The 24524-nt window shown below is 46.7% G+C and overlaps 1 protein-coding gene across 1 annotated transcript in view; it reads left to right on the forward strand.

Moving 5' to 3' along the window:
* Window positions 1-24524, forward strand: part of CERS2 (ceramide synthase 2) — a 101047-nt gene that overhangs the window by 5007 nt on the left and 71516 nt on the right. Inside the window, exons 2-7 of the mRNA XM_033925673.1 lie at window positions 13188-13361; window positions 16942-17059; window positions 19573-19691; window positions 20393-20450; window positions 20579-20629; window positions 21443-21535. Of these exons, the coding sequence (XP_033781564.1) occupies window positions 13189-13361; window positions 16942-17059; window positions 19573-19691; window positions 20393-20450; window positions 20579-20629; window positions 21443-21535 (612 nt within the window). The 5' untranslated portion in view covers window position 13188. The remainder of the gene's footprint in view (window positions 1-13187; window positions 13362-16941; window positions 17060-19572; window positions 19692-20392; window positions 20451-20578; window positions 20630-21442; window positions 21536-24524) is intronic.

The following is a 24524-nucleotide window of genomic DNA, read 5'->3' on the forward strand; positions in this document are numbered from 1 at the left end:
GCAAAAAAGAAAAGAAAAAGTTAAGAAAGCTGAAAGGGAAAAATCAATACTTTGGAGGCAGGCATAAGGAGAGAATGGAACAAGAGAGAAGAGGAGAAAAAAACCGACAGGAGACACTGGAAAGAGAATTATTAGAAGATAGACAAAAGGCAGAAAGAGAAACTGGGGCCAAGATGATGGAAAAGCAAAATGACCAGACATCAAAAGGCAGAAAAAAGAATTTTATTTTCTAGTTTGTGATTACAAGATGTCAGATTTGAAATGTGTATCCTGCCAAAGCTGGCATTAGACAGGGAGCCTGAGCTAGGATCGGAGAGAGAGAGAGAAGTTTTGTTCCTGTAAGTTCTGCCTTAACCACACAAGCCTTAAACACTTATGATTTTAAAGTGTTTGAGGCGTGTGCAGATGAGGACAGAGCTTGCAGGGATGGGGCAGGGACAGGAAAAGAACTCGCGGGGACAGGACAGGAAAATGAGTTCCCGCGGGGACAGGGAAAAAGTTTACACCACAGTGCTGGCTTGGGGTTGGAGAGGTTGAAACCTTATGTGATGTCCTATTATAACACTGTGAATGTTAAAAGTGTAACCCATTATAAGCTCTCTGGGGAGGATGTAAAAATCAAAAAAATAAATAAATTACTAAAATATTTTTTATATGGAGGGGGGGGGGTGTGTGTTTGAAAATGATCGACCCCGGGTGTCACATGCCCTAGGGTACGTACGCCACTGGATAGATCAAATCCCACCTCCAACTGACTATGATGTAGTCTGAAGAAGTGGATTTTATTTGCTGCATTCTTCATGCACGTATGGTGGGGGGGGGGAGGGCGGGGGGATGCTTTGCAGAAAGGGCCTAGTAGGATCTATTAAAGCAGGGGTGCCTGTTTCTCGCTATTGGAGGAGTGCGTCTGTGCCCACCTTGCCAGTTATGCGGGAAAAATTGGGCTGGGTCTGTGTTAGATATCGGCTCTCGGCCTTGTTGGCAAAGTCATGGCAACAGTATGTGGATATTTGGGGTAAATGTTTGACGTGGAGGGTTTGGAGTTGGGGAAGGGTGCTGGGGTTGATGGGGGACGCATAGGGCGGGGTCACACTAGTTCCGTCTCTTGTCCAGACTTCTTGGGCTACTTTAATTGATGTCTTGCTGTATTGGGGTGCCTCTCTTTGTGTGGGGCTTTGTTGGGGAATTGGATTGTTGGGGGGGATGTATTGCTTACCTGCTGTTCTTGGGGGGGGGGGGGAGAGTGGTCGTGACCTTGTCTATGTATCTTGCTCTGCTGCATTCTCTTTCTTCTAAATAAAGGCAGCGCGGGTCGATCGTGGAGCCCTGCCTTTCAAAATAAACTCTACCACGCACCGGAGACTGCGCAACTTAAAAACGAGTGAACCGCAAGCCACAGAATACACTACAGGCAGTGTGGGTTGATCGCATGTCATTAAAAAAAAATAGCTCTTAGCCTATCATCCATCCATTAGGCACTTGATTGGCGTTCTGTACAGCCAGTCTGAGATCTCGTCTTTTGTAACACAAGGCCACCCGTGCTGTTATGCAAGGTAAACAATATATATTTGAAATAGAAAGTACACTTTATATATATATATATGTTTAGCATTTTTATCGTTGGTAACATAGAAACATAGAAAAGTGACGGCAGAAAAGGGCCATAGCCCATCAAGTCTGCCCACTCTATCGACCCTCCCCCTTAACCCTCTGAGAGATTACGCTCTCATTTACCCATCCCGTTAACTCTACCCTATTAGAGATCCGACATGGGCATCCCATTTATTCTTAAAATCTGGCACGCTGCTGGCCTCGATCACCTGCACTTGGAGCTCACTCCAATGATTGACCACTCTTTCGGTGAAGAAATACTTCCTGGTGTCACCATGAAATTTTCCGCCCCTGATTTTCAGCGGATGCCCTCTTGTGGCTTGACTGGGTCATTTTTAAAGTAGCTTGCAAGCCAAAAAAGTGTGGGCACCCCTGTATTAAAGCCTGTCCAAACAGTCTTTTCGCTATCTAATAAGACGAAAATAATTTGAAGACCATGGAAATGGAACAGGGACAGAGTTTGGCCTTCCCCTAGCAAAAGGATATTCCACCGATCCACCACTTTTCCTAATCCCTCCCCAGCCACTCTAATTCAGGGGTCCAGCCTGAACTGGAAAGCCCCAGTTCCTCCTCTATGCTCCCCCCAGAATCCCTTCTGCAAAAAAAAAAATTAAACATAGCCTGGAGTCAACTGCAGACATTGCAACAGGTTGACCAAACATCTTGTCTGAGAAGTTTCTATCAGTTTCCGTTAATTATTAACAAGCAGAGGACCGGGATGCCACCATGGCTCCCTCCACTCCCCTCTCTGACTGCCAGCACGGAGGAACATGCAGAGGTGCTACCCAAGTTGTCCCCTCTGGTGTACGCCACCCACGCCGCGGGAGGGAATGTCCTCTCTCACCCTACCCCGTCTTGTCGGACTTTTCTTCCAAATTGGTGAGGCCCTGAAAGCAAAGAGTGTCACTGGTAAGTGCCAGTCTGAATCGTGTGACAAGAGTAACAACCAGTGAAGTGTTTACCTACTGACAAGATTAGTTATTCAATTGTCAGGGTCATTACTGGATCCTAATCCGAAGGAATGCTTAGTGCTCAAACAGCAGGGAACGGCCTTGCCAGATGGCATAAGATGGCACTGCTTGCAATGCTCCAAAGCCATGCGCAGGTCTAAACTTGTATTTCCTCTAGACTTGTATGGTGCCATTCTTTGTTCCATGTCCCCTATCAGAACTTTGTGGAATGGTACATGATAGAGCTGGAAGGGGACCTTCTTGGAGGCCATGTACAGTTGCAGAAAAATGGAGCCGGAATGGACTGTAGGAGGCCATTTTGGGGTCGTGGAAATACGGGGCTGGAATGAACCTTTAGAGGTTGCCTGGGGTCAGTTGGTATGGATAATTTGCAATCTGTAAAATCAGCCCACTCCGTATTTAAGGAGGATTGTGAAAACTTGCAAGAGGACTTTGGGAGACCGGGCGTCAAAACGGAAGATGGCGTTTAATGTGAGCAAAATGATGCGTGCGGAAAAGAGGAACTCGGACTTATAGCTATGTGATGCTGGGTTCTGTGTTAGGAGCCACTGCCCAGGAAAAGGGTGTTGAAACCCTCAGCTCAATGTCTGGCGGTGGCGGCAGCTGAGCAAATAAATATGTTAGGAATTATCGCTTTACGGTAAAAAAAAAGATATAGCGGAATTAGAAAAGGAACAGGGAAGTGTGACGAAAATGATAAAAGGTTTGGGCCGACTTCCCTAGGGGGAGAGGCTAAAGCAGCTAAGGCTCTTTAGCTTGGAGAAGAGACAGCTCAGTGGTGATATGGTAGAGGTCTCTAAAATACTGAGTGGAGCAGAAATACTAGGTCTAGGGGGCATGCGGTGAAGCTACTCAGTCGTAGATTTAAATCGGACCAGAGAAAATATTTCTTCGCACAATGCACCATTAAACTCTGAAATCCGTTGCCAGAGAAGGTGGTGAAATCAGTTAGCTTAGCAGGGTTTAAAAAAGGTTGGGATCATTTCCTAAAAGAGAAGTCCGTAGGCCATTTTTGAGATGGCTTGGGGAAATCCACTGCCTATTCCTAGGATAAGCAGCATAAAATCCGTATTGATACTTGGGACCTGGGTTGGCCACTGTTGGAAATTCTTATGTTCTTAGTGAAATACAAGGCTGGAAGGGACCTTCGGAGGTTGCCTAGGATCATGGAAATACAGCGCTGGAAGCCACTGAAAGGCCATATTAAATACTTACGTTCTAAGCAGGATTTTCTGTCCCCAATTACACCATTACAGTCAGATTTATGTCTTTTTTTTTTTTTCCAACAAGTAAATTTAATCCTCTTGGTTTGGCCAGGGTCCACATAAACAGATTTCAGACAAATAGATGTTTGTTTAAGCTACTCATGAAGGACTGGCCACCTCTTTCTAAGTCTTTTCTTACTTACCCCTACACATAAAGTTGTTTGAAATTTCATCCCTTCTTGGCTAATCTAATCTCTAATCTAAATCTTGGATTTATATACCATGTCATCTCCCCAAATGGAGCTCAACTCGGCTAAAAGGTAGTTTTCTAAATACCAGCTCCCTCCCCCCCAATTAAAAAAAATAGGTTTTAAATGTGATCCTTGCCATATGCAAAATTCAGATTTCCATTAAAACACTCCTGTCTGGTTTATTCTGCAGTCAAAGAGTTTACGCAGGCCTTTATGATGTCCTCAGACTAGGACTTCCGTTTCTAATAAAAAAACGCCAAATACTGTGCCGGCATCCGAGGGGGTGTGGCCACAGGTGGGCCACATCATTGGTCCATCTAGCTCAGTACATATCCTGTTTCCACAGTGGCTAATCCAGGTCCCAAGTACCTGGCAGAAACCCAAATAGTTGAAACATTCCATTCTACTGATCCAGGGCAAACAGCGGCTTCCCCCTTGTGTCTCAAAAACGTACGATGAACTTTTCCTCCAGGAACTTGTTCAAACCTTTTTTTTTTTTTTTTTTTTTTTAACTCTGCTATGCTAACTGCTGTACAACATCATCTGGCAATGATTTCCAGAGCTTAACTCTTCATTGAGTGAAAAATAGTCCCTTCTGTTTGTGTTAAATAGAAACGTGATGGCAGATAAAGGGCAAATGGCCCATCCAGTCTGCCCATCCGCAGCAACCACTATCTCCATCTCTCCCTAAGAGATCCCATGTGCTTGTCCTACACTTTCCCGAACTCAGACACAGTTTTTGTCTCCACCACCTCTACTGGGAGCCTATTCCTTGCATCTACACCACCCCTTCTGTAAAAAGTATTTCATTAGATTACTCCTGAGCCTTTTAACTTCATCCTATGCCCTCTAATTTTGGAGCTTCACGTGCATTTATGCCACGTAGGTATTTAAATGGCTCTATCATATCTCCCTTCTCCCGCCTTTCCTCCAAAGTATTGAGATCTTTAAGTCTGCCCCCATACGCCTCAGGACGAAGACCACGCATCATTTTAGTAGCCTTCCTCTGGACCGACTCCATTCTTTTTATATCTTTTTCAAGGTGCGGCCTCCAGAATTGTACACAATATTCCAAATGAGGTCTCACCAGAGTCTTATACAGGGGCATCAATACCTCCTTTTTCCTACTGTCCATACCTCTCTCTATGCACCCTAGCATCCTTCTAGCTTTCGCCGTCACCGCTACAACCTGTTTGGCCACCTTAAAGATCATCGTACACTATCACGGCCAACTCCCGTTCTTCTTTCATGCACAAAAGTTCCTCACCCCCTAAACTGCACCGTTCCCTCTGGTTTTTGCAGCCCAAATGCATGACCTTGCATTTCTTAGCATTAGATTTTTAGCTGTCAAATTTCAGACCATTCTTCAAGCTAGATCCTTCCTCACGTTATTCACACCGTCAGGGGTGGCTTCTCGATTTGCAGATTTTGGTATCGTCTGCAGAAAGGCAAATCTTACTTGATAGCCCTTCAGGCTTGTTACTGGTAGGATTTTATACACATGGACACGGGGTCCGTGAGCTGACCAGAGGTCCTCATTGATGTGCCGGGTGGGCTGTGTTTCTCTGGAGCCAGTACGAGGTTTTTCTTCTCCTGGGAAGCTTTCGGATGTGTGTCCTTTATCATTATATGCAGAAAACAGGTCTTGTCCCTGTGATAAACTGGGGCAGATTTGGAGAGGCCATATCACGCCCTTCAAAACTTGCAGCTGTTGAATTCTCTACAGGAGGCAAAAATACTGCCGAAACACGGCCCGTGTAGGGTCTGATCATCAGAATGCAGCAATATACGACACGGCAGTGGTCTCCAACTCAAACCCTTTGCAGGGCCACATTTTGGATTTGTCGGTACTTGGAGGGCCTCAGAAAATTAGTTAATGTCTTATTAAAGAAATGACAAACTTGCATGAGGTAAAACTCTTTCTAGTTTATAAATCTTTCCTTTTGGCTAAGTCTTAATAATAATATTGTCATTTATAGCTAAAGAGACGTATGATCAAGAAACAGTTTTATTTTATTTTTTTTATTATGATAAACATAGCGAGGGCCTCAAAATATAACCTGGCGGGCCGCATGTGGCCCCCGGACCGCGAGTTTGAGACCACTGCGACACGGTGACTTTATTTTTCTAAATGTGTTTGGCTTTTACCACATTGCGATATGTGACTTTGAAAAAGACATGAAATAAATTATACCATTTTAACTCTTGGAAGTCCAGGATCTGGTTCCACATTATTTGCCTTTGATAAGCAGAATGAGCCATGTGTGGGTCCCAATATGACAGGAGTGAGGAGCACTGGCAAAGCTGTGTGTGGGGTGGCATGGCGTGGCGAGAGATCTCAGTACTGTGTACTGGGTATGTGAGGGTGTCAGTGCTGAAGTAGCAGGAGGGTAAATTAGTTTGGGGAACAGGAGTGCTGCAAAGCTTAATTTCAGATGAGCACTTTCTGTGTCCTCTACTTCCCTCCTCCCCTGCTGGGTTTTGGTGTCTTTCCCGGGATATTTATTTTTTAAGCTCAGAAATTTGATGCTGTCCAAACAAGCTTATCTCCTGGCGGAGCTGGCTCCTTCTCACTTCTCTTTATCTTCACGGAGCCCGGGTGCTAACCTTCCATCGGCGTCACCCATATGGGTTGTTTTTTTCCATGAAATATAATTTGTCTCGGGATCGGTGACCCGATAGGATGTTAGAGCAGAGGCTTCCTTACAAGTGGTTAGTCAGTTATTTATTTAAAACTTTTTTATACTGTTTACATCAATTAAAACATCTATAACATAAAAACAACCATATCATAAAATCTATATAATAAAACAATTTCTTCTCTTCAATTGTTAGCTAATAAATCGCCAGAGTACAATAGCCGACATGGTTAAGCAGATTCTTTTCTTCAAAAGCCAAACTAATAAATCACAAAAATGCAGTTAGAAACAGCTGAGTTTTCAACTGCTTCTTAAATTGAAACCGGTTTTCGTAACAGTCGCAATTGGCCCACCAGGGCATTCCACATTTTAACACCAGCAACGCAGGAAGTCATCGCTCTAGGGTCCGCATAACTTCCCTGCGCCATTGGAATGAATAGCTTTCGATTTTCAGATCGTAACGATCTATTGGGCTTATAGACCGCAGAAAGAACTTTATGCTGCACCCGAAATACAACTGGCAACTGATGTAATCGCTTCAGAATTGGCATCGTATGTGCTGTCCCGCCAACTCCCGTTACTAACCTAGCTGCGGCATTGCGCACCAATTGTAACGCTCTTCCTCTTGTTTTCGAAATTCCAAACTGGAGAGTGTTACGATAGTCCAACCTGGACAGGTCCGTCCCCTGCGCAATTGGGGGGAAGGGTAAGATACTCTGATGGCGTAAAGGCTGGGACACCTCATGTACTTTGAATTCCGTGTTTCCGTTCGGGCTTGCCAGTGTAGGAATGCTATGTGAAGAGGGAGTGAATACGGTGCCGAGTCCAGTGGCATAATAAGAGGGTGGCGGGAGAGTCCGCCCCAGGCATGGTCATCCTAAGGGCGTGGTGCCCCTCCCCCACTCCTCTCCTTGTCTCATGTGCACGCCCCTCGCCTTCCGGGACCCGCGCCTAAGAAGTGGTGTCATAGGGCGAGCCGATGCTGACGTGGAGAGGCTGGATTTATGTTGATTAAAAAGTTTATATACGGCCTAAAAAGGATCCAAGCGGTTTGCAATGTATAGTCCCCGTTCATCAAGGTCAGAATAAGAGCCAAAGTTAAGATTTTATTTTTGTTTTTTCATAAAATACCATAACAATCAACATCTCGCTAATAACAATGCTGATAATAAAACTGTCAGATCTCAATAAACCATAACTTAACGGGTACAACTAAAAATTTCCATAACCTAAAATGAATCATTGCGTGAACACAAATTACAGTCCCAAACTCAACTCTTAAAAAAAAAATGTGCTTTTACGTTTCAAGTTTAATGGAGATTTGATTAATCGCTTAATCATAATTCTAAGCGATGTACATAATAATAAAATGACAAAATGTGGGGAACAATACAATGAATAACAAAAATCAGGTCTGACAAGACTATTGTCAAACGTAACAAAACTAAGAACATAAGGGAAGAGAGGGATAAGAACTACAAATTATTTAAAAGTTAAAGAGACATATAAGGGAGATACAGAAGGAAAGGGAAGTTAAAAATTACTTCAATAAAATTAGAGAGAAAAAGTCAAATTGGTTGGAAGACTAAATGGCTCATTTTCAAAGGCGTCTTTAAAAAGAAAGCTCTTTAGTTTACTTTTGAATTTTTCTAAGTTGTGTTCTTCCCTCAAGTGAATAGGAAGCGAGTTCCAAGTTTGGGGGGCTGTGACAGAAAAAATCAATTGCCGTCTAGTATTAATAATTCTAAGAGAGGGAATCGTCAGCAAGTGCTGTTCGGTAGATCTTAACGTTCTATTGGAAGTATATGGAATTAATAGCTTATAAATGAAAGCTGGAGTTTTGTAAAGAAGGGATTTGAATGTGAGCAAACATAGTTTATATGTTATCCGGTGAGCAACTGGAAGCCAGTGCGCTTTCTTAAGAAGGGGTGTTACGTGATCAAACTTCTTGGCTTTGAATATGAGCTTGATAGAAGCATTCTGAATAATTTGTAGACGCTTGATTTCGTTTTGAGCTATTCCCTTGAACAGGGCATTGCAGTAGTCGATTTTGGAAATCACGAGAGAGTGGGTAAGAATACGGAGGGATTTAGTGCGGAGAAATTGTGAAACTGAGCGAATTTGGCGAAGCCTAAAGAAAGTTGATTTGATAATGCTACTAATGTGATCTTTTAAAATTTCTACATGATTTCTTCTTTTCTCAAGCCTGTGGGCAAGTTAGTCCATAGCCGCGGAATTAAATGAAAGAACGCGCAGTCTCTAGTTGACGCAAGATGTGCCTTCGAGATATGAGGGACGACTACCCTATTGCCATTCGAAGATCGTACAAAGCGCCTTGGGGCATCAAATAACGCCAAGTTGGAAGGATGTGGCGGCTGTAACTGAAATAATGCTCGATGTGCCAACATTAGGACCTTAAATTTGATCCTAAATTCCAACCAATGGAATTTGAAATACAAAGGTTCACACTGGAGAAGTTTAAAAGGCACGGAGGTGGGGGAAGGGTGCCAACGCCCGGATGCCGTTCCCCCTTACCACACCACTGGCTCCAGTGCCTCCTACCCCCAGCGAAGAATGACTTAGCAAAACTCTTCCATGGAGTGAAACTGTTTGTGGACGCAGCTCAGGCGAGCAACTCTCTCGAGCCCTTAAAGGGCGCCGCTGGCCGGCAGAGTAGCCTAATGGTTGGAGAGCAGGCGGAGACCCAGGCTGGTTCGGACCTCGCTGACTTTCCTGGGGATCCTGAGGAAATCCTGCCCCCCTCTGTTACCTCGGGACACACTTAGACTGTAAGCTCTCTGGGGAAGGGGCGTTCCTCCTGGACCTGACAGTAACCGCTCTTGAGCGTCTACTGAGAAAAGTTTGAGCTAAATCCCTTTAGCCCACTCCACCTTCTTGTCATTCAACATCCAAGACAGAGCCAGGGACACTTTTGTCTCTTCCGCTGGACTAAAGAGAGAATCCCCCCAGTGACTTAACTGGCCATGGAGAACCCAAGTCTGCATTTCACAAGTTTTGTGTCTAAAGCTTTTGCAGCTGGGGGACAACGTGAAAGAGCTCCTACGCTTTCACGTTGTCCCCCCAGCTGCAAAAGCTTTATGAAGCTCTTCTCGAGCAGGGATGTCCCTTCTAGCGCAGGGGTGGTGAGATGTGCAGGGCCCAGGGTTTGCCAAACTTTGCCAACACGTTGTACAGCACGAGAAGGGCTGAGATGATTTTTTTTTTTTTTTCGGTCGTCGCACCACAGTTGTGGAACTCACTCCCTAGATATATAAGAGAAGAATCTATACTAGACAGGTTTAAAAAAGTTCATTAAAAACCTTTCTTTACAAAAATGCCAAATCTCCTTTCCATTTATTTTTTTCAAACGTTCTACTCTTTTTTTTTTTCTTCCCCTTCAGTGTTGCCTTTTCTGAAATACCCTTTTTCCGTCTGTCTCTGTATGTCTGTCCTCAGAATTTGTCCTCATACGTACAGTATATACAGTGGTGCCTCGCATAACGAACGCCTCGCACAGCGAACGCTGCACACAACGAACTTCATGTCTTGATTCATACAACGAACTTCGTTTCACACAACGAAGTCGCCCGAGCTGCCGATGTATTGCATCCTTCCGCGCAGGCACTGCAGGCAGTCGTTAGTCACTGCGCTTAACTGCCCTCTCTCACAGCCCTTCGCCTGGCTCCCTGTGTAGTGGCGGACCGTCGGCTCGCCTCCTTTTATGGAGGGGCCCGGCGCCTACTGCTGATGCGTTGGGGGGGGGCGGAGCTACTCTCGCCGCTTCCCCGATGCTAGAAAAAAAGAAAAAAAAGAAAAGTTAAGTCCCAGTTTTTGCCGCTGAGACTCTGCCCTCTCTCACTGTATACAGTCGTCCTTTTAAGAGAAACTCAATATTTTTTATATATCATGGCTTCTAAAAAAAGCAGGAAGGTGATTTCTGTTGAAATGAAACGGGAAATAATTAGAAGGAGTGAATGTGGGGTCAAACAGTGTGACCTCGTCAAAGAGTTTGGCCTCAGCCATTTTCACCATTTTCACCATTTTCACCATTTTGACAAATTTATCTTTTTTTATGTCATCTTAGCATATTTTATGCTGCAGAACGAATAATTTTTTTTAACATGTATTGTTATGGGAAAACGCGTTTCACATAACGAACTTTTCGCATAACAAACTTGCTCCTGGAACCAATTAAGTTCGTTGTGTGAGGCACCACTGGTATCTGTGTTCTTTGTTACCCCTGATTTTTAATAGAAAAGCGAGAATGTTGTCATTTTATCGTGGCATGGAAGAGGCATGGCTTAATGATTAAAGCAATGGGTTGTAAACCAATGTTCAAATCCCTCTTCTCTCACTTAACACCCTTTGTGATCTTGAACAAGTTGCTTCTTCATAGACAGTAAGCTCTCTGGGGAAGGGGCTTCCGAACCAGAACAGCTCTGCATTCATCCCATAGTATCATATAAATTAGGTGTATCGGCATGTGGGGAGGGGGGGGGGATTGCACAGAAAGTTACAGCATTTCCTTTGTTTTTGCCGCAAATGTGTGTCACGTAACCACCTCCGATCTGGCGCTTGGCGAGAAACCTGGCTTGAGAGCGATCGTACTTGTTTCAGGGAGGACTTCCGGGAGCTTTCCATGGCCCAATAACCTTTTGGAGCTGCGTGAGCTGTTTGTTTTGTGAAGAATGAATGATGTTAATAAACTCAGCCCTGCCACCTGGTCGATCCCAGCAGGTAAAGGTCCACTTTTGAGCTCTGGCAGAGTGAGGCGTTCGTCGGCTGTGCAGATGGTTCACGATCATGTCTCCTGGTGCCATTATTTTAAAATACTCGGTGCACTGTACAATGGCACAAAATGGTGCCCCTACCCCAGGGAGCTAACAGTTCATGTGGGAACTCGAGGCAGTGGGAGAGACTGATTTGTCTGAAGTCACAGTGCCGAACTGGGATTTGCACCCTGATTGCTCTGGTTCTCTAACCAGTAGGCCATGCCTTTTCTTGTTGAAAATGATGCCTGGAGACTAGAGAATGACACGGGGACAAATGTTTCCCCCTACCCACAGGAACTAATTTTCCTGTCCCCCACAAGCGGTTTTTTTTTTTCCTGTCCCTGCCCCGTCCCTGCAAGCTTTGTCCTCATCTGCACAAGCCTCAAACACTTTAAAATCATAAGTGTTCGAAGCTTGTGCAGTTAAGGCAGAGCTTACGGGAATGGGGTGCGGATCATTGGATGAGAAAATTGAGTTCCTTCGGGGATGGGGGCAAATTTGTTTCCGTGCCATTCTCTACTGGAGACCAACCACTTGCTTTTCCAGCACGGACCCTTGTTTTGAATCTCAGAGAATTCCCTAATGAAACGTGTGTCTGCTGGGCAGAGAAAAGCAGCAAAGTTATGCAGCGGTTAGAGAAGCCCAAGGCCGCGAGAGGCTCCCTCCCCAATTCAATCAAAATGTAGTACTGTCAGATGGACTTAAAGCGCTCTGAGATTGTTCTTCCATCTTGGAGAGGGTGGTGACGAATGGCCCCTCGTACGGGCTGCTGTAGGCTTCCGACCTCTCCAACGCAGGCTGTGGCCTTGTGAACCTCAGACCACTCGTGACTCAGCTCAGGCGAGGCCATGGCTGGCGACAGTGCCAGATGACACTTCATCATCACCTGCTTCCCCGAATGATTCACTGCTGTGGGCTTGAGGGGAGAGAGGAGGCCGCTGCCTGATAGCCACCGAAGGGCTTTATAGACGCAGTAGAGAATGACACGGGGACAAAATTTATCCCCATTAGCTCTGTCCCCATCCCTCAGACTCTGTCCTCATTTGCACAAGCCTCGAACACTTATGATTTTATATTTAAATATTCTTATTAAAGTATGAAACGGGACAATATTCCGTGCAATTGTTTATAAATCGCAAATGGAGCCTCCCCTTTCGATCTGGTTTTGTTACAACCTGCCCAGATAGGATTCTGTTGCCTATGTTTTTTTGTTTTTACATCATCTGGGAAGTTAATCGGATTGTCTTTCAGACTTGGGTGTAGAAGAGAACTTAAACTGTGTCTATTAAATGTGGGAAACGTTCCTTGATGCCAGCAGCGATGGAGGAATGTGTGGCAGTAAGATGCCTGAGCAGCTGGAACTGCCCTAGAAGGGAAATTCTTGAACCGACAATTGTCTTGTTATGTATTAAGCATCCACAAGTTTATTGAGAGGGTTTTTCCCCCCAGGATCAGTGATAGAAACCTATAAGTGTTATTTTAGCTGAGCAGGTTTCCGAGATCCTTTTCCTCTCTTATAGATAGCTTTGATACGACCGATAATTTCCTGTGATCCATTTGAGGTTTGGTATTTTTCAGGGTTCCTCCAATGAGATCTGTTTGCGGGGCCAGGTGACCTCTTTTTTTTTTTTTTTTAAAGAGGAAATTTGGCAACCCCCAACTGGAGAGCCAGCCAAATTTGAGGCGTAACATCTGAGTTCTCCCATGTGGATTATCTCCCTCTTCTTACTCCTCACAGCATGTTCCAGACGGTGTACAGCTACTTCTGGTGGGACCGGCTCTGGTTACCGGTGAACCTGACCTGGGCTGATCTGGAGGATTGCGATGGGCGGGTCTACGCCAAGGCCTCCGACCTCTACATCAGCATCCCCTGTGCGTTCCTCTTTCTCGTGGTCCGACGCCTCTTTGAAACGTGAGTACTCTTTCCCGTCGATTAATGAGCCAACGATGAGGTGATTTCCCGCGTCACCCAGTAAGGAATGTGTAGGAAGAGTCCACAGGACGCTGGTTTGATGTGTCTGGATGCAGCTGATCAGCTCCCCGTTGCTCTTCATTGGACACTGTCCTCCGTATCGGTGATCCCCTGGCCTCGGGTCCAGTTTAGGGGATTGTGCGTGATTGATGCTTTGTGTGTCTGCAGGGATTAGAAAGCATTCGTTATCTCTACCGTATCTGATTGCAGTAACAGGTCACTGAGGGGAGGCCATTTTCCCCTCCTATAGAGCTCAGAGCAGCTCCATGTCCTGCTGCAGGGGTGACAGGCACTCTGAGGACCATATCACGGCAAGGAGCAGATCAGGTTTAAACCTGGTCTTACGCCAGACTGAACCGGAGCCCAATCTCTGCCAACTGATCTGCAAGAGTTTTTCTGTCTGGCTGCCCCGGGCACTGTTTCCGCTTTCCTTAGACATATTATGTGGAGCCTGCTAACAGCTAACCAGAATGGTGCATTCCAGATGAACCCCTTTTTATGCTCATTTGCGAGCAGACCCGGCCAGCCCCATTCACTATTCTCTAATCCAGTGTTTTTCAACGAGGTACTTCAGGACCAGCACTGTTTCCCCCCCCCCCCCCCCACACACAAAACGTTGCACCTGCTCCCCATAGTTTCGAGAACACACGAGTACGTTGTGGTTCTGACCTCCAGTCACCCCTGGAACATCTCTGCACGGATCTTGCAAAACTGAGCACGCTTTTTGCACGCGAGGCGCAGCTGTAGAAGAGCCCTTTCCCACACTGAAAACACTTTCTAACAGATTGTCCGTTCTGTCTGGTTGCACCCACCGCGCCTCTCCTCTGCAGCTTGACTGACGGACTACAAAGAAATGTACCCGTTATGTGTCACCTAAGGAAAGCAACTCCAACCTATAAACTGTTTGTCAATTAGGCTAAAACTTGCACTGTAGAATAACCAGGGTAAATGATAACCAGTAAACTGTATATTATTTATTTAAAAATTTATATACCGCGTACAACTAGGCGGTTTCCAAGTCACAAGCATAAAATCTTGTTTCCCTACGCTTTCCACATATAACGTAGACCTGTCTGGACAACATCATACGCGTACTCGTATGCTTGGGAAATAATTTGTAATATTCTGTGATAATAGAATAATCACAGCCCATTATCACAGCTCTCGTTCCACCAATTCAAGAAATAAATATGCTAATGAATAAGATAATTGAGTGTGCAAAGTGCTCAGACCCTACAACTAGCAATGTGTTGCCGATGGGACCATCATCGCCTTTACAGGCCTCCCTAAGTCACCAAACTTTAAATCAATACATCGCTATACAAAGGTAACTTAGCGGAAGCTGTAATTGTAGACGGGAGGCCTCTTGTTGATCGCGTTGGCAGCCATAGAATAAAACCCAGAAAAAAGTGCTACTGTGTACCGAGCCCCCTCGACTCGAGTTTCGTGTCCTTCATCAGGAGGGGTCTCTAATAAATAAGATCGAATAATAAAAGAAAATATAATCAATATCAAATCTTCTAACCTTTATTATAATAACTAGTATTTTAGCCCGTTACATTAACGGGTGCTAGAATATATGTCTGTGTCTTTATTTCTGCTTCTCTCTCCCTCCCGCTGTCTGTCTCTCTCTCCCTAACCCCCTTTGTCTGTCTGTCTTTCTGTGTCTCTCCCTGCCCGTGTCTTTCTTCTTTTCTTTCTATCTGTCTCTCTCCCTGCCTCCTATGCAGCACCATTTCTCTCCCACCACTTCCCTGTGCAGCAGCAGCGTTTCCCCTACCCCCCTTCCCCTTCCCGCGGTCTGGCTGGCTCTCTTAGTCCCTTACCCCCCCCCCCTCCCTTCCCGTGGTCCCGACTAGCCTTCCGATTCCAGCAGCGTCTGCAGCACTCTACACACTGCTGCTTCGGGGCCTTCAGTAGAAGGCCCGGAAGCAGCGTATATAGAGTGTTGCAGACCCTGTTTGAATCGGAAGGTTTCAGGACCCGCAGCCCTTTCCGGACCCTAAGCGAGCTCTGGGAGTTTTTTTTTTTTTATGCGGGCCCAGCCGGAGCAGGAGGAGAAGCCTGGGAGGCAGCAATTAAAGTCCGTTCTGACCCCCGCTGACGTCGCCCTGGCCAGTTCACATCCTTAAGACTGCAAGAGCTGCCGCGTCCGATGGGCTCTGTGCTGCCGCGCACATGCGCACTCCTACTTGTGGGTCCCTACAGCTCACGGAAAACGGGATTACGCAGGTGGGAGTATGCAAGCGCGTTTATGGCTTTATTATATTAGATACAATCTAACACTACTTCACAACACTTCTCTCAAATTTATAATCTCATATATATAAACCTACCTTCTCGCGGCTAATGCACCCCCGGAGAACATCCAAATTGGGCTATGAGTGAGCTTTGAAACGCAACATCATAGACATCCCCCCACCCCCAATATAAAATATCAAAAATCAAGGCAAACCCACATAAGGTAGAAAGCTAGTCTAATACCATCAACTCAGAAATAGCACATGCTTTAAATCAGGGTGTCCAACCTTTTGGCTTCCCTGGGCCGCATTGGCCGGAAAAAATGTTTCTGGGGCCGCACAAAAGCGCAAACGCTGCAGCAAGACAGAGGAGGGAGCCGGCAAGATGGTAAACATAAGAACATAAGAAGCGCCATCTCCGGAACAAACCCTTGGTCCATCAAGTCCGGCGATCCGTACACGCGGAGGCCCCGCCAGGTGTATCCTGGCATAGTTTTGGTCCCCATATTGCTCCAAGCTTCTCATAAAGAAAAGTGCATCTAGCCTAACCCCTACCCATGTCACTTCATGCCACTCATAAGGAGATGTACATCTAACTTACCCTTAAATCCTAGAATGGTGGATTCCGCAATTACCTCTTCTGGGAGAGCATTCCAGGTGTCCACCACTCGTTGCGTAAAGCAGAACTTCCTGATATTTGTCTTGAACTTGTCCCCCCTTAGCTTCAGCCCATGTCCTCTTGTCCGTGCCACATTGGACATTGTAAATAACGTTTTTTACAATGTCCAATGTGGCACGGACAAGAGGACATGGGCTGAAGCTAAGGGGGGACAAGTTCAAGACAAATATCAGGAAGTTCTGCTTTACACCCAGCAGAGGAAAACATTGCATCGCCCTCGACCGGGCCGCACAAAATACTTGACGGGGCCGTATGCGGCCCTCGGGCCACAGGTTGGACACCCCTGCTTTAAATCATACATTACTGACAGGGAAATCTGAAGAGGATATTATTAGAGGACTGAGCATTTGCATATGTGTCTAGCTAGAAAAAACTTGTATCGGAAAACTGAAATTATGGCTAATCTAGTGTTAATTGAAACCTGTTAACTATACGCTATGTATGTTAAACCTATTCTGGGCTCTTTGGGGACAACGGGATCGAAATTGAAATAAATTGGGGAGGAGGGCTCAGGGTTGGCGGGAGGGGGGGGGGGGTAGGGGCGCACCTCTGACAGGCATGCCTTGATTTCATCTTCTCTGTCTCTTGGGTTTCTCCACAGCTACATTGCGACGCCGTTAGCGAGAGCTCTGGACGTGAAAGAAAAGATCCGACTCCGAGCGTCGCCTAACCCGCTTCTGGAACACTTTTACGCCACGTGCACGAAGCGCCCCAAACAGGTAACGCTTTTTTTGCTTGACCCGAGAGCGTCGCGCCTGCTGGCGCTAATAGGGGTCTCCTGGGGGGGGGGGGTTCCTCTCTTGACCAGGACTCATTCCCAGCCGGCTTTGTCCTTTAGCGTCCGTGGACTCGTAGCTCCAGCTTTTCAAACGAAAGGAAGTACTGCAAATCCGTAGATGTGATGGGGGGGGGGGGCACAGGTCTGGCTCTACCGTTTAGGTGGCATCCACCTGGCATTTAAGTTGATCAACACACATCATTACAAAAATCCCAGATTACAATTTATGCTCAATTGACCACACGTGTTTTGCCTTTAACCCTTTCAGGACCAAGGGACATATTTGTCCCATAACTTTAAAATCCTATCAATTTTGATTGGGATAGTCTACAGTTCTAAATTTGATATGTACGGATTCCATAGGATACTGCCTTTATGTAAACAAACTGGTTCCGACATTCATTCATTAGCGTCGTTGCCAGATTGACGAGAAGATTCACTTGCCACACTGTCCATAAGCCAGAAGTGTGATTTTTTTTTAAAAAAAATAATGATATTTCACAAAAAAAAAAATCAATTTTTTGGCATCTGCAAGCCCTTTTTACCATAAAAATGTCATCATAACCACAAAAATTGGCCTACGATCCTTATGGTCCTGAAAGGGTTAACAACCCCCCAAATCCTTCCCAAAGCAAAACATAGATCGCCCATAAGCGAGTCAACAACCCTCCTCCAAAAGGTACCTGATATTCAGTTTCCTAACTGGAACCATTAATCGAAATTCAAGTTATTCAAAAAAAAAAACACAACCACCACCCGGCGCATTCTCATAATTCATGTTTTCAAGCAGGGCGTCCATAACTTAACAAACTGTTTTCAGGCCTTGCGAGCCCCGTCCGCCATCGGGAGCTGCTCCGTACACAAAAGTTTCAGGCATCTGATTACGCCATTGAAGCAACGCTGGCAGGGAGGAGTATGTCCATTTGAAGCGTGAGACATCGTTCAGCAACCAAACAGGCTTTCCTCAAAACTAGCACCGAAATCCATGTTCCTTCCACAATATCATCCATCTTTTATTTATGTATTCAATTTTCTGTACTGTTCTCCCAGGGGAGCTCAGAATGGATTACATGAATTTATTCAGGCACTCAAGCATTTTCCCTGTCTGTACCTGGGTCAATGGGGGGGGATTGAGTGACCTGCCCAGGGTCGCAAGGAGCAGCGGGGGTTTGAACCCACAACCTCAGGGTGCTGAGGCTGTAGCTTTATCCACTGCGCCACACTCTTGTCCATTTACGCTGCGGTGCAGGGAACTCTCCCACCACCTGGAGTACATTTGCACTCAAATGAGTCCAGAGTGTTTGCCAAAAGTGAAAAAAAAATAAATAAATAACAGGCTGCTCCCAAATACAGTGTGGTCTATTTGGCATTTTAAATGGCAAATGCGAGGCTCACCCAGTGGCTCAGCTGGCAAGTAAAAGGTAGGGTACTGGATTTGATATGCCGGCTTTCTCGGTCGCTGCTACTTGGGTTTTAGCCAGGTTCTAGGGACCTGGATTGGCCACCGTGAGGATAGTCTACTGGGCTAGATGAACCATTGGTCTGACCCAGGACGGCTATTCTTGACTGAATCTGGGGGATACAAAACCCCAGGAAGAAAGGGAGTATAATGTGATTAACATAGAAGCATAGAAACATAGAAGATGACGGCAGATAAGGGCCATAGCCCATCAGGTCTGCCCACTCTACTGACCCACCCCCAAGTCTACTATCCTAGGGCTCCCACTCCTGGTGACAGGTTCCCTTGGCTTAACCCTCTAAGGGATCCCACATGGGCATCCCATGTGCTCTTAAATTCTTGCACGCTGTTTGCCTCGATCACCTGCCACCGGGAGCTCGTTCCAAGGATCAACCACTCTCTCGGTGAAGAAATATTTCCTGGTGTCGCCATGAAATTTCCCGCCCCTGAGTTTGAGCGGATGCCCTCTTGTGATTGTTTAAGCGTAATACCTCTGTAATAGGGCACAGTGAGGAGGTTCATAACCCAGCATCGTTCTCTCTCGTACCCTGCAATAGGATTTCTGGCACTCCGGGCCAGGCCAATCAGAAATCCGCTAACAAACGGACCTGCCTCACAGGGCTTCCTTGTCTGTGCCCTTCTCCCTCCCCTCCTGTCATTACGGTCCTTTTCAGGCTAGCTGTGAATTTCTGCAGCACCATACAGGGAGTGCAATAGAAACTTCCCTCGACATGTCTGGCACTGATCCAGAGGTAGGTCATTTGTTTAGCTATGTGCATATATACACAATATTTAGAGGCTGGACGATCATTGCTGTGTATCGACCCGTCTGTGTGACCCAGGTAAGCTTGAATTCATGTGTGCTGCAACTTCCTTTGATATGATCTGGTCATCTGCGCGATGATGACCTAAACCTCTTGGTCCTTCTTTCATAGTTCTAATAGATATTGGTGGAGAGATCTTGTGACCTTTTTTGTCCACTCTGTCCACCGTAGGTTGACGTGGAGTCACTTTCCAGAAAATCCGGCTGCTCAGCCCGACAGGTGGAGAGATGGTTCAGACGGAGACGCAACCAGGACAGACCGAGTTTGTTGAAAAAATTTCGCGAAGCCAGGTAAGAAGCCTGTTGCTAGCCGATTGGAAATTGGATGAGGATGTTCTGAATCGAGAATGACACGGGTGTCAAATTTGTCCCTGTCCCGTTCCTGTCAGCTCTGCCTTAACCGTACAAGCCTCAAACACTTATGATTTCAAAGCGTTCGAGGCTTGTGCAGATGAGGACGGAGCTTGCAGGAACGGGGCAGGGACAGCGACAAAGCTCACAGGGGATGGGATGGGGGAATGGGGAAAAATTTGTCCCCGTGTCATTCTCTAGTTGGGAAGTCAAGGACAAGGGCGAGAAGCTAGTTCATGACACACAGGAGCCGCTGTGGAAGGGCTGAGTGCGTGTCCGGAACTGGATTCTCTCTCGGCTGATCTGCAAGGTCGCAGACGCACGTGTCCCGGCTGGCGGATGGTGCCTTTTGATCATTTAAACTTGCATTGTAATGTGAACTAGTGCTTTGGTTGGCGAATGGGAGGGTTTTATGTGCCGCCCGAATGGTAGAGTTCAGGGTGATGGGACGATGTGGCTTAGAGGCAGGAAGGCGGAGCGTCCTTGCATGCACACTTGTGCTGCGCAGCCATGCTCGATCCTGGCGGCCCAGAGCCCGGTTCTGCCAGCCCCGGCTGCTTTGCCCGACCGCGTGTCGGGTGCGCATACAGAAAGCGCGTTCACGCATGCGTTTAAGAATGGTTTTGCTTCCTTTTTTACAGTTGGAGATTCACCTTTTACCTTCTTGCTTTCATTGCTGGCTTGGCCGTCCTACTGGATGTAAGTAGAGGCCCGACACCCGTTGCATTTTGATCCCTCCCATCTCCCCTTTTTGCTGTGCAGTTTTAAGGGGCTGCTTGAGACTGTCTGAACGTGCTTTTTTGTTTGTTTGTCTTTAAATTGTGCAGAAACCCTGGTTCTATGATACCCAGGAGGTCTGGAATGGTTTTCCTAAACAGGTTAGTTCTTCAAATGTTTTTTTTTTGGGGGGGGGGGGTCGACTCCTTTACCAGGCTGCTGGTCTTCTTTTGGGTACTCGTGCTGGCTTGACAAGAAGAGCTATTTTTTATTATTTAACTTAGCTTCTTCTGTAGAGCTGGATGGCTACAGATTCAGATCTTCCCCAGAGAAACCAAGTGCAGCACTGAGGAGCCCTTCGGCCTGTGAAGGGATTCGGTTTTCTCGACGTTCTACAGAACATTTTTTGACTTCTGCTTGTGTACTGCTCACGTTTCTCTCTGACGCAGTGGGCGTGATGCAAACCTTACCCCGTACCCGGCTCCCTCGGTACGCTTTGCTCCTGCCCTAAACTAAACTAAAGCTTAACGTTGTCCACCGAGTCATCATTCTAAGAAGGTTCAACTCGGTTTACAGCAATTAAATAAGCAGGGAATGATTTACAAATGATAAGTAGAAGATAATAGCAAAATTTCAAAAGAATTAATTTTCAAAATGTTTGGCAAATAGTTTTTAAAGATTTACGGAAAAATTGAAACAAACTGGAACTCCTTAAAAAAAAAAAAAGGGGAGATCATTCCAGAGTTGAGAGAATTTAAAGACCCAAAGATTGACTGAAGATCTTGACTCCTTTAATCCCTTTTTATGAAGGAAGGGAGAGTTTAAATTGTTAGATACCCTGCAGCAACTTCCCGCTTTCTTAGCGCCAAGACCCTCCTCACACAAAGCTTGTGGCCACTTTCCCTTCTGCTTTTCCGCCCGAGGAAGATTTTGGCTCTTTCAAAAGCCCGACCAATGTCTGTCTTCCTTTTCAGACCATGCTGCCTTCTCAGTATTGGTATTATATGGTGGAACTGGGCTTCTACTGGTCCCTTCTCTTCAGCGTTGCCTCGGATGTCAAACGGAAGGTGAGTATCTTGCAGCAACGAGAGGCAACGGGTATCCCGGGGAGGGTGAAAGAATAGATGCTTCTCATGCTCTCTCTGTGTACGTGTGATACTCCTGGAGGAATTCTGTGCATAATTTTTTTTAAAAAATTGTCTGCATTGTTCTGTGTATTTAGACATTTATTAATAAACTTGATATACGTGTCAGATCATAGCAGTTTACAACAGAGTAACATAATTCTTATGTTAAGCAGAAAACAATACCATACGCAAATAGGGAAGCCATCGCTGATGTCATACATTCAAGAAATCAATCGTACAGAGATACTGTGTTCTTCCCCCTCTGGTTCTAGCGAGCGAGTAGCCAAATGCTTGTTGAAAATAACGGGCTTTTTAGCCGGGATTTAAATGTGTCAAAAGAGAGCTCCAATATAATCCGTGGTGGTAGGTTGTTCCAAAGCTTTGGAACCCAAAACAAAAATAAAATAGCACGCCGCCTTGTTGTCTCATAACGCCTGGTGATTTGTATGACAGAAATGCCTCTTGCGCACGCACTGGGGTTACCACCTGTTCCAGATCGCCTGGGACAGTATGGGCCAGACCTGGGTGTGCCCTTCTGTACGCAAAGTCTCTTAAGTCCCAGGGAACCATTACCGAAATCCCCTTTCTCCTCCAACAAACCTGAACTACAGACCTTTACGTGCAATATGTTGAAAAACAGAACTGGCTTTAGACATCTGATGACTGGAACACAGTCCTTAGAAATGAGCACAGGATTGAGTGATTCGCATTTTAAATACAGGCCATTGGCTAAATGATCAGATGCTCTACTGAGGCTCCTTTACAGCTGTATTGATTTTACCTGTTCCCAATCCCAAAGCTGTGAATGTGGATGACCTCGTGGGTTACCATATAGTTTCTGAGCTGGCTTTACGCACTGCATTTGGCCAAGCCAGACTCTGTTGTATCTAGACCTTCTCCTAGGACAAGCAGGATGAGTCAGCCACATATGGGTGTTGTCCCAACACCTCCCAATTTGCGGATAAGCTCTCCAATAGCTCAGAGAGATTTTTTTTTTTTTTTTTTTTTTTCTCTGAGCACGTGCAGTGCCCGGGCCCCACTGGGCATGCCCGAGCCCTACCCATTTCCCCCTGCTTCCCCCTAATCCCCAGTCTTTAGTTTCCGCCCGTTCCCATCGGTCGGATTTTTCTACAGCTCTCCATTACAACTTTTCTACTCATCAACTTGAAGATGCCTGAATCATCTAAAGAAACAACTGGGATGCAGGAGGAGGATGAACACACTGGATCCTCATGAATTGTGCGCCCACTGATTGGATCCGGCGCTCGAGGTTTCCGTGTGGCTTGCATTGTGCGCACATGTCCCCACGTGCACGCAAGCTAAGGAAGAGGGCACTGAGAGACTTCATGAAGAGAAGTGAGGCCCGAGAATCTTCCTCCAGCAGCCATCATCGGAGCGTAGCAGCGGGGGATCCACAGACGAATCCGGTGAGGAGCCTCCGGGACATCCTGGCTCAGTCAACCCCCCCCCGACTGCAACTTGCCCGGTCGAGAAATCTCTCCCGGAGGTCCTGCATGCTGTCGCTAGCCGTCGGCCCCTGCAGGAAGCCGATAGGAGTATATTAGGCAGTACAGCAGGAGAAGCCCACTCAAGAGGCATTATCACTCCTCTTTCTCTGCCTCCAGGCACAGTGGGAAACGCAGCCAGGTGCACTGGCACAGATGAAGGGGTGCATCCTGCCCCTTCTCTGCAGGCTCCCCCCCCCCTCAAGAAGGACAGAGAAGGGCGGTGGGGTACATGGAGCCACCCAACCAGTCAAGTGGAACAGCACATGAACCTGCAAACCACCAGGGGTTGGACCAGCAGTCACAGTTAATCCTCCTGCTGACCCACTCCTCTCTCAGCGGGCTACACTCTCCACTATGTCCCCCTTTAGAGGGAGCCACGCACAACAACATGGCGCGGTTCAGCGGCATGCCACGCACCCAAGCAACGGAGGAACAAGCTACACACCAGCCTCCAGCCACGCCCCGAGTCACCACCCACAAAAAATAAATACATATTTACTAAAAAAAAACAAAAAACAAACAAACCCCACAAACGAGGACTCACCCCAAGTCCCTCCAGAAACTCACAGCCTTTCTCAAGATCCACGTGGGTGGACAACAAGTACCCAAGACAGAGTACTACAAGGCTTGAACTACCAGTACCAGTACTTCACGCAGACAGTGGCGATTCCAGTCCACAAGAACCTCCTGGACTGCAGAGACGAGATTTAGCTGACTCCCTCCTCAGGGCAACCAACATCAAGGAGACTGGGATTGAAGTACCAGATCTTTCCAGCCCAGGGATTCGACAACCCGTAGCAGCCATACATGGACATTGCCGTAGCTTAAGGGAAACAGGGCAGCACGACCCCCCCCCCTCCAACCCCCGTCAGGGAAGGACCTGAAAAACCCTGGTTTCCACGGGGAAAAAGACCTTCGAGGGCGCAATGCTGAGCGCACGAATTGCTGCGCTCCAGTTCCAGATGCGGCTTTATCAGGAGGCCAGTGAGAGGAAATAAATAAATAAAATAAAATAGAGACTCCAGCTCACAACTGAGCCAGTCCACACTGGCAGCAGTCTGTGCCCCAGCGCTCGCAACAGTAACATAACTGCTACGCAAACAAGCACCGCCCGAGGGGCAGGGGCATCCAAGGGCAGCCCTCTCCCCAAGACAAAAACAGAACCTTGACCACCCTCCGGCCCAGCAAGATCAGATTGTCTGCGAAGACTTGGCCCAAGATCACTATCGACCAGTGGGCCCTCAGCATCATCAAGCAGGGATTCCGAATTCGTCTGCACTCCCGCCCCCCCCCCCCCGAGTGGGCGGGGCACCCTTCATCTGACGACCCAACTTTCCTGCAGCAAGGAAAGGACCGGCTTCGGCAGAATCAATAGAGGCGGTGACGAACAGAGGAGATCACCAAGGGGTTTCTACTCCAGG

The sequence above is a fragment of the Geotrypetes seraphini genome, chromosome 16 (assembly GCF_902459505.1).
Source record: "Geotrypetes seraphini chromosome 16, aGeoSer1.1, whole genome shotgun sequence".
Taxonomy (NCBI): Eukaryota; Metazoa; Chordata; class Amphibia; order Gymnophiona; family Dermophiidae; genus Geotrypetes; species Geotrypetes seraphini.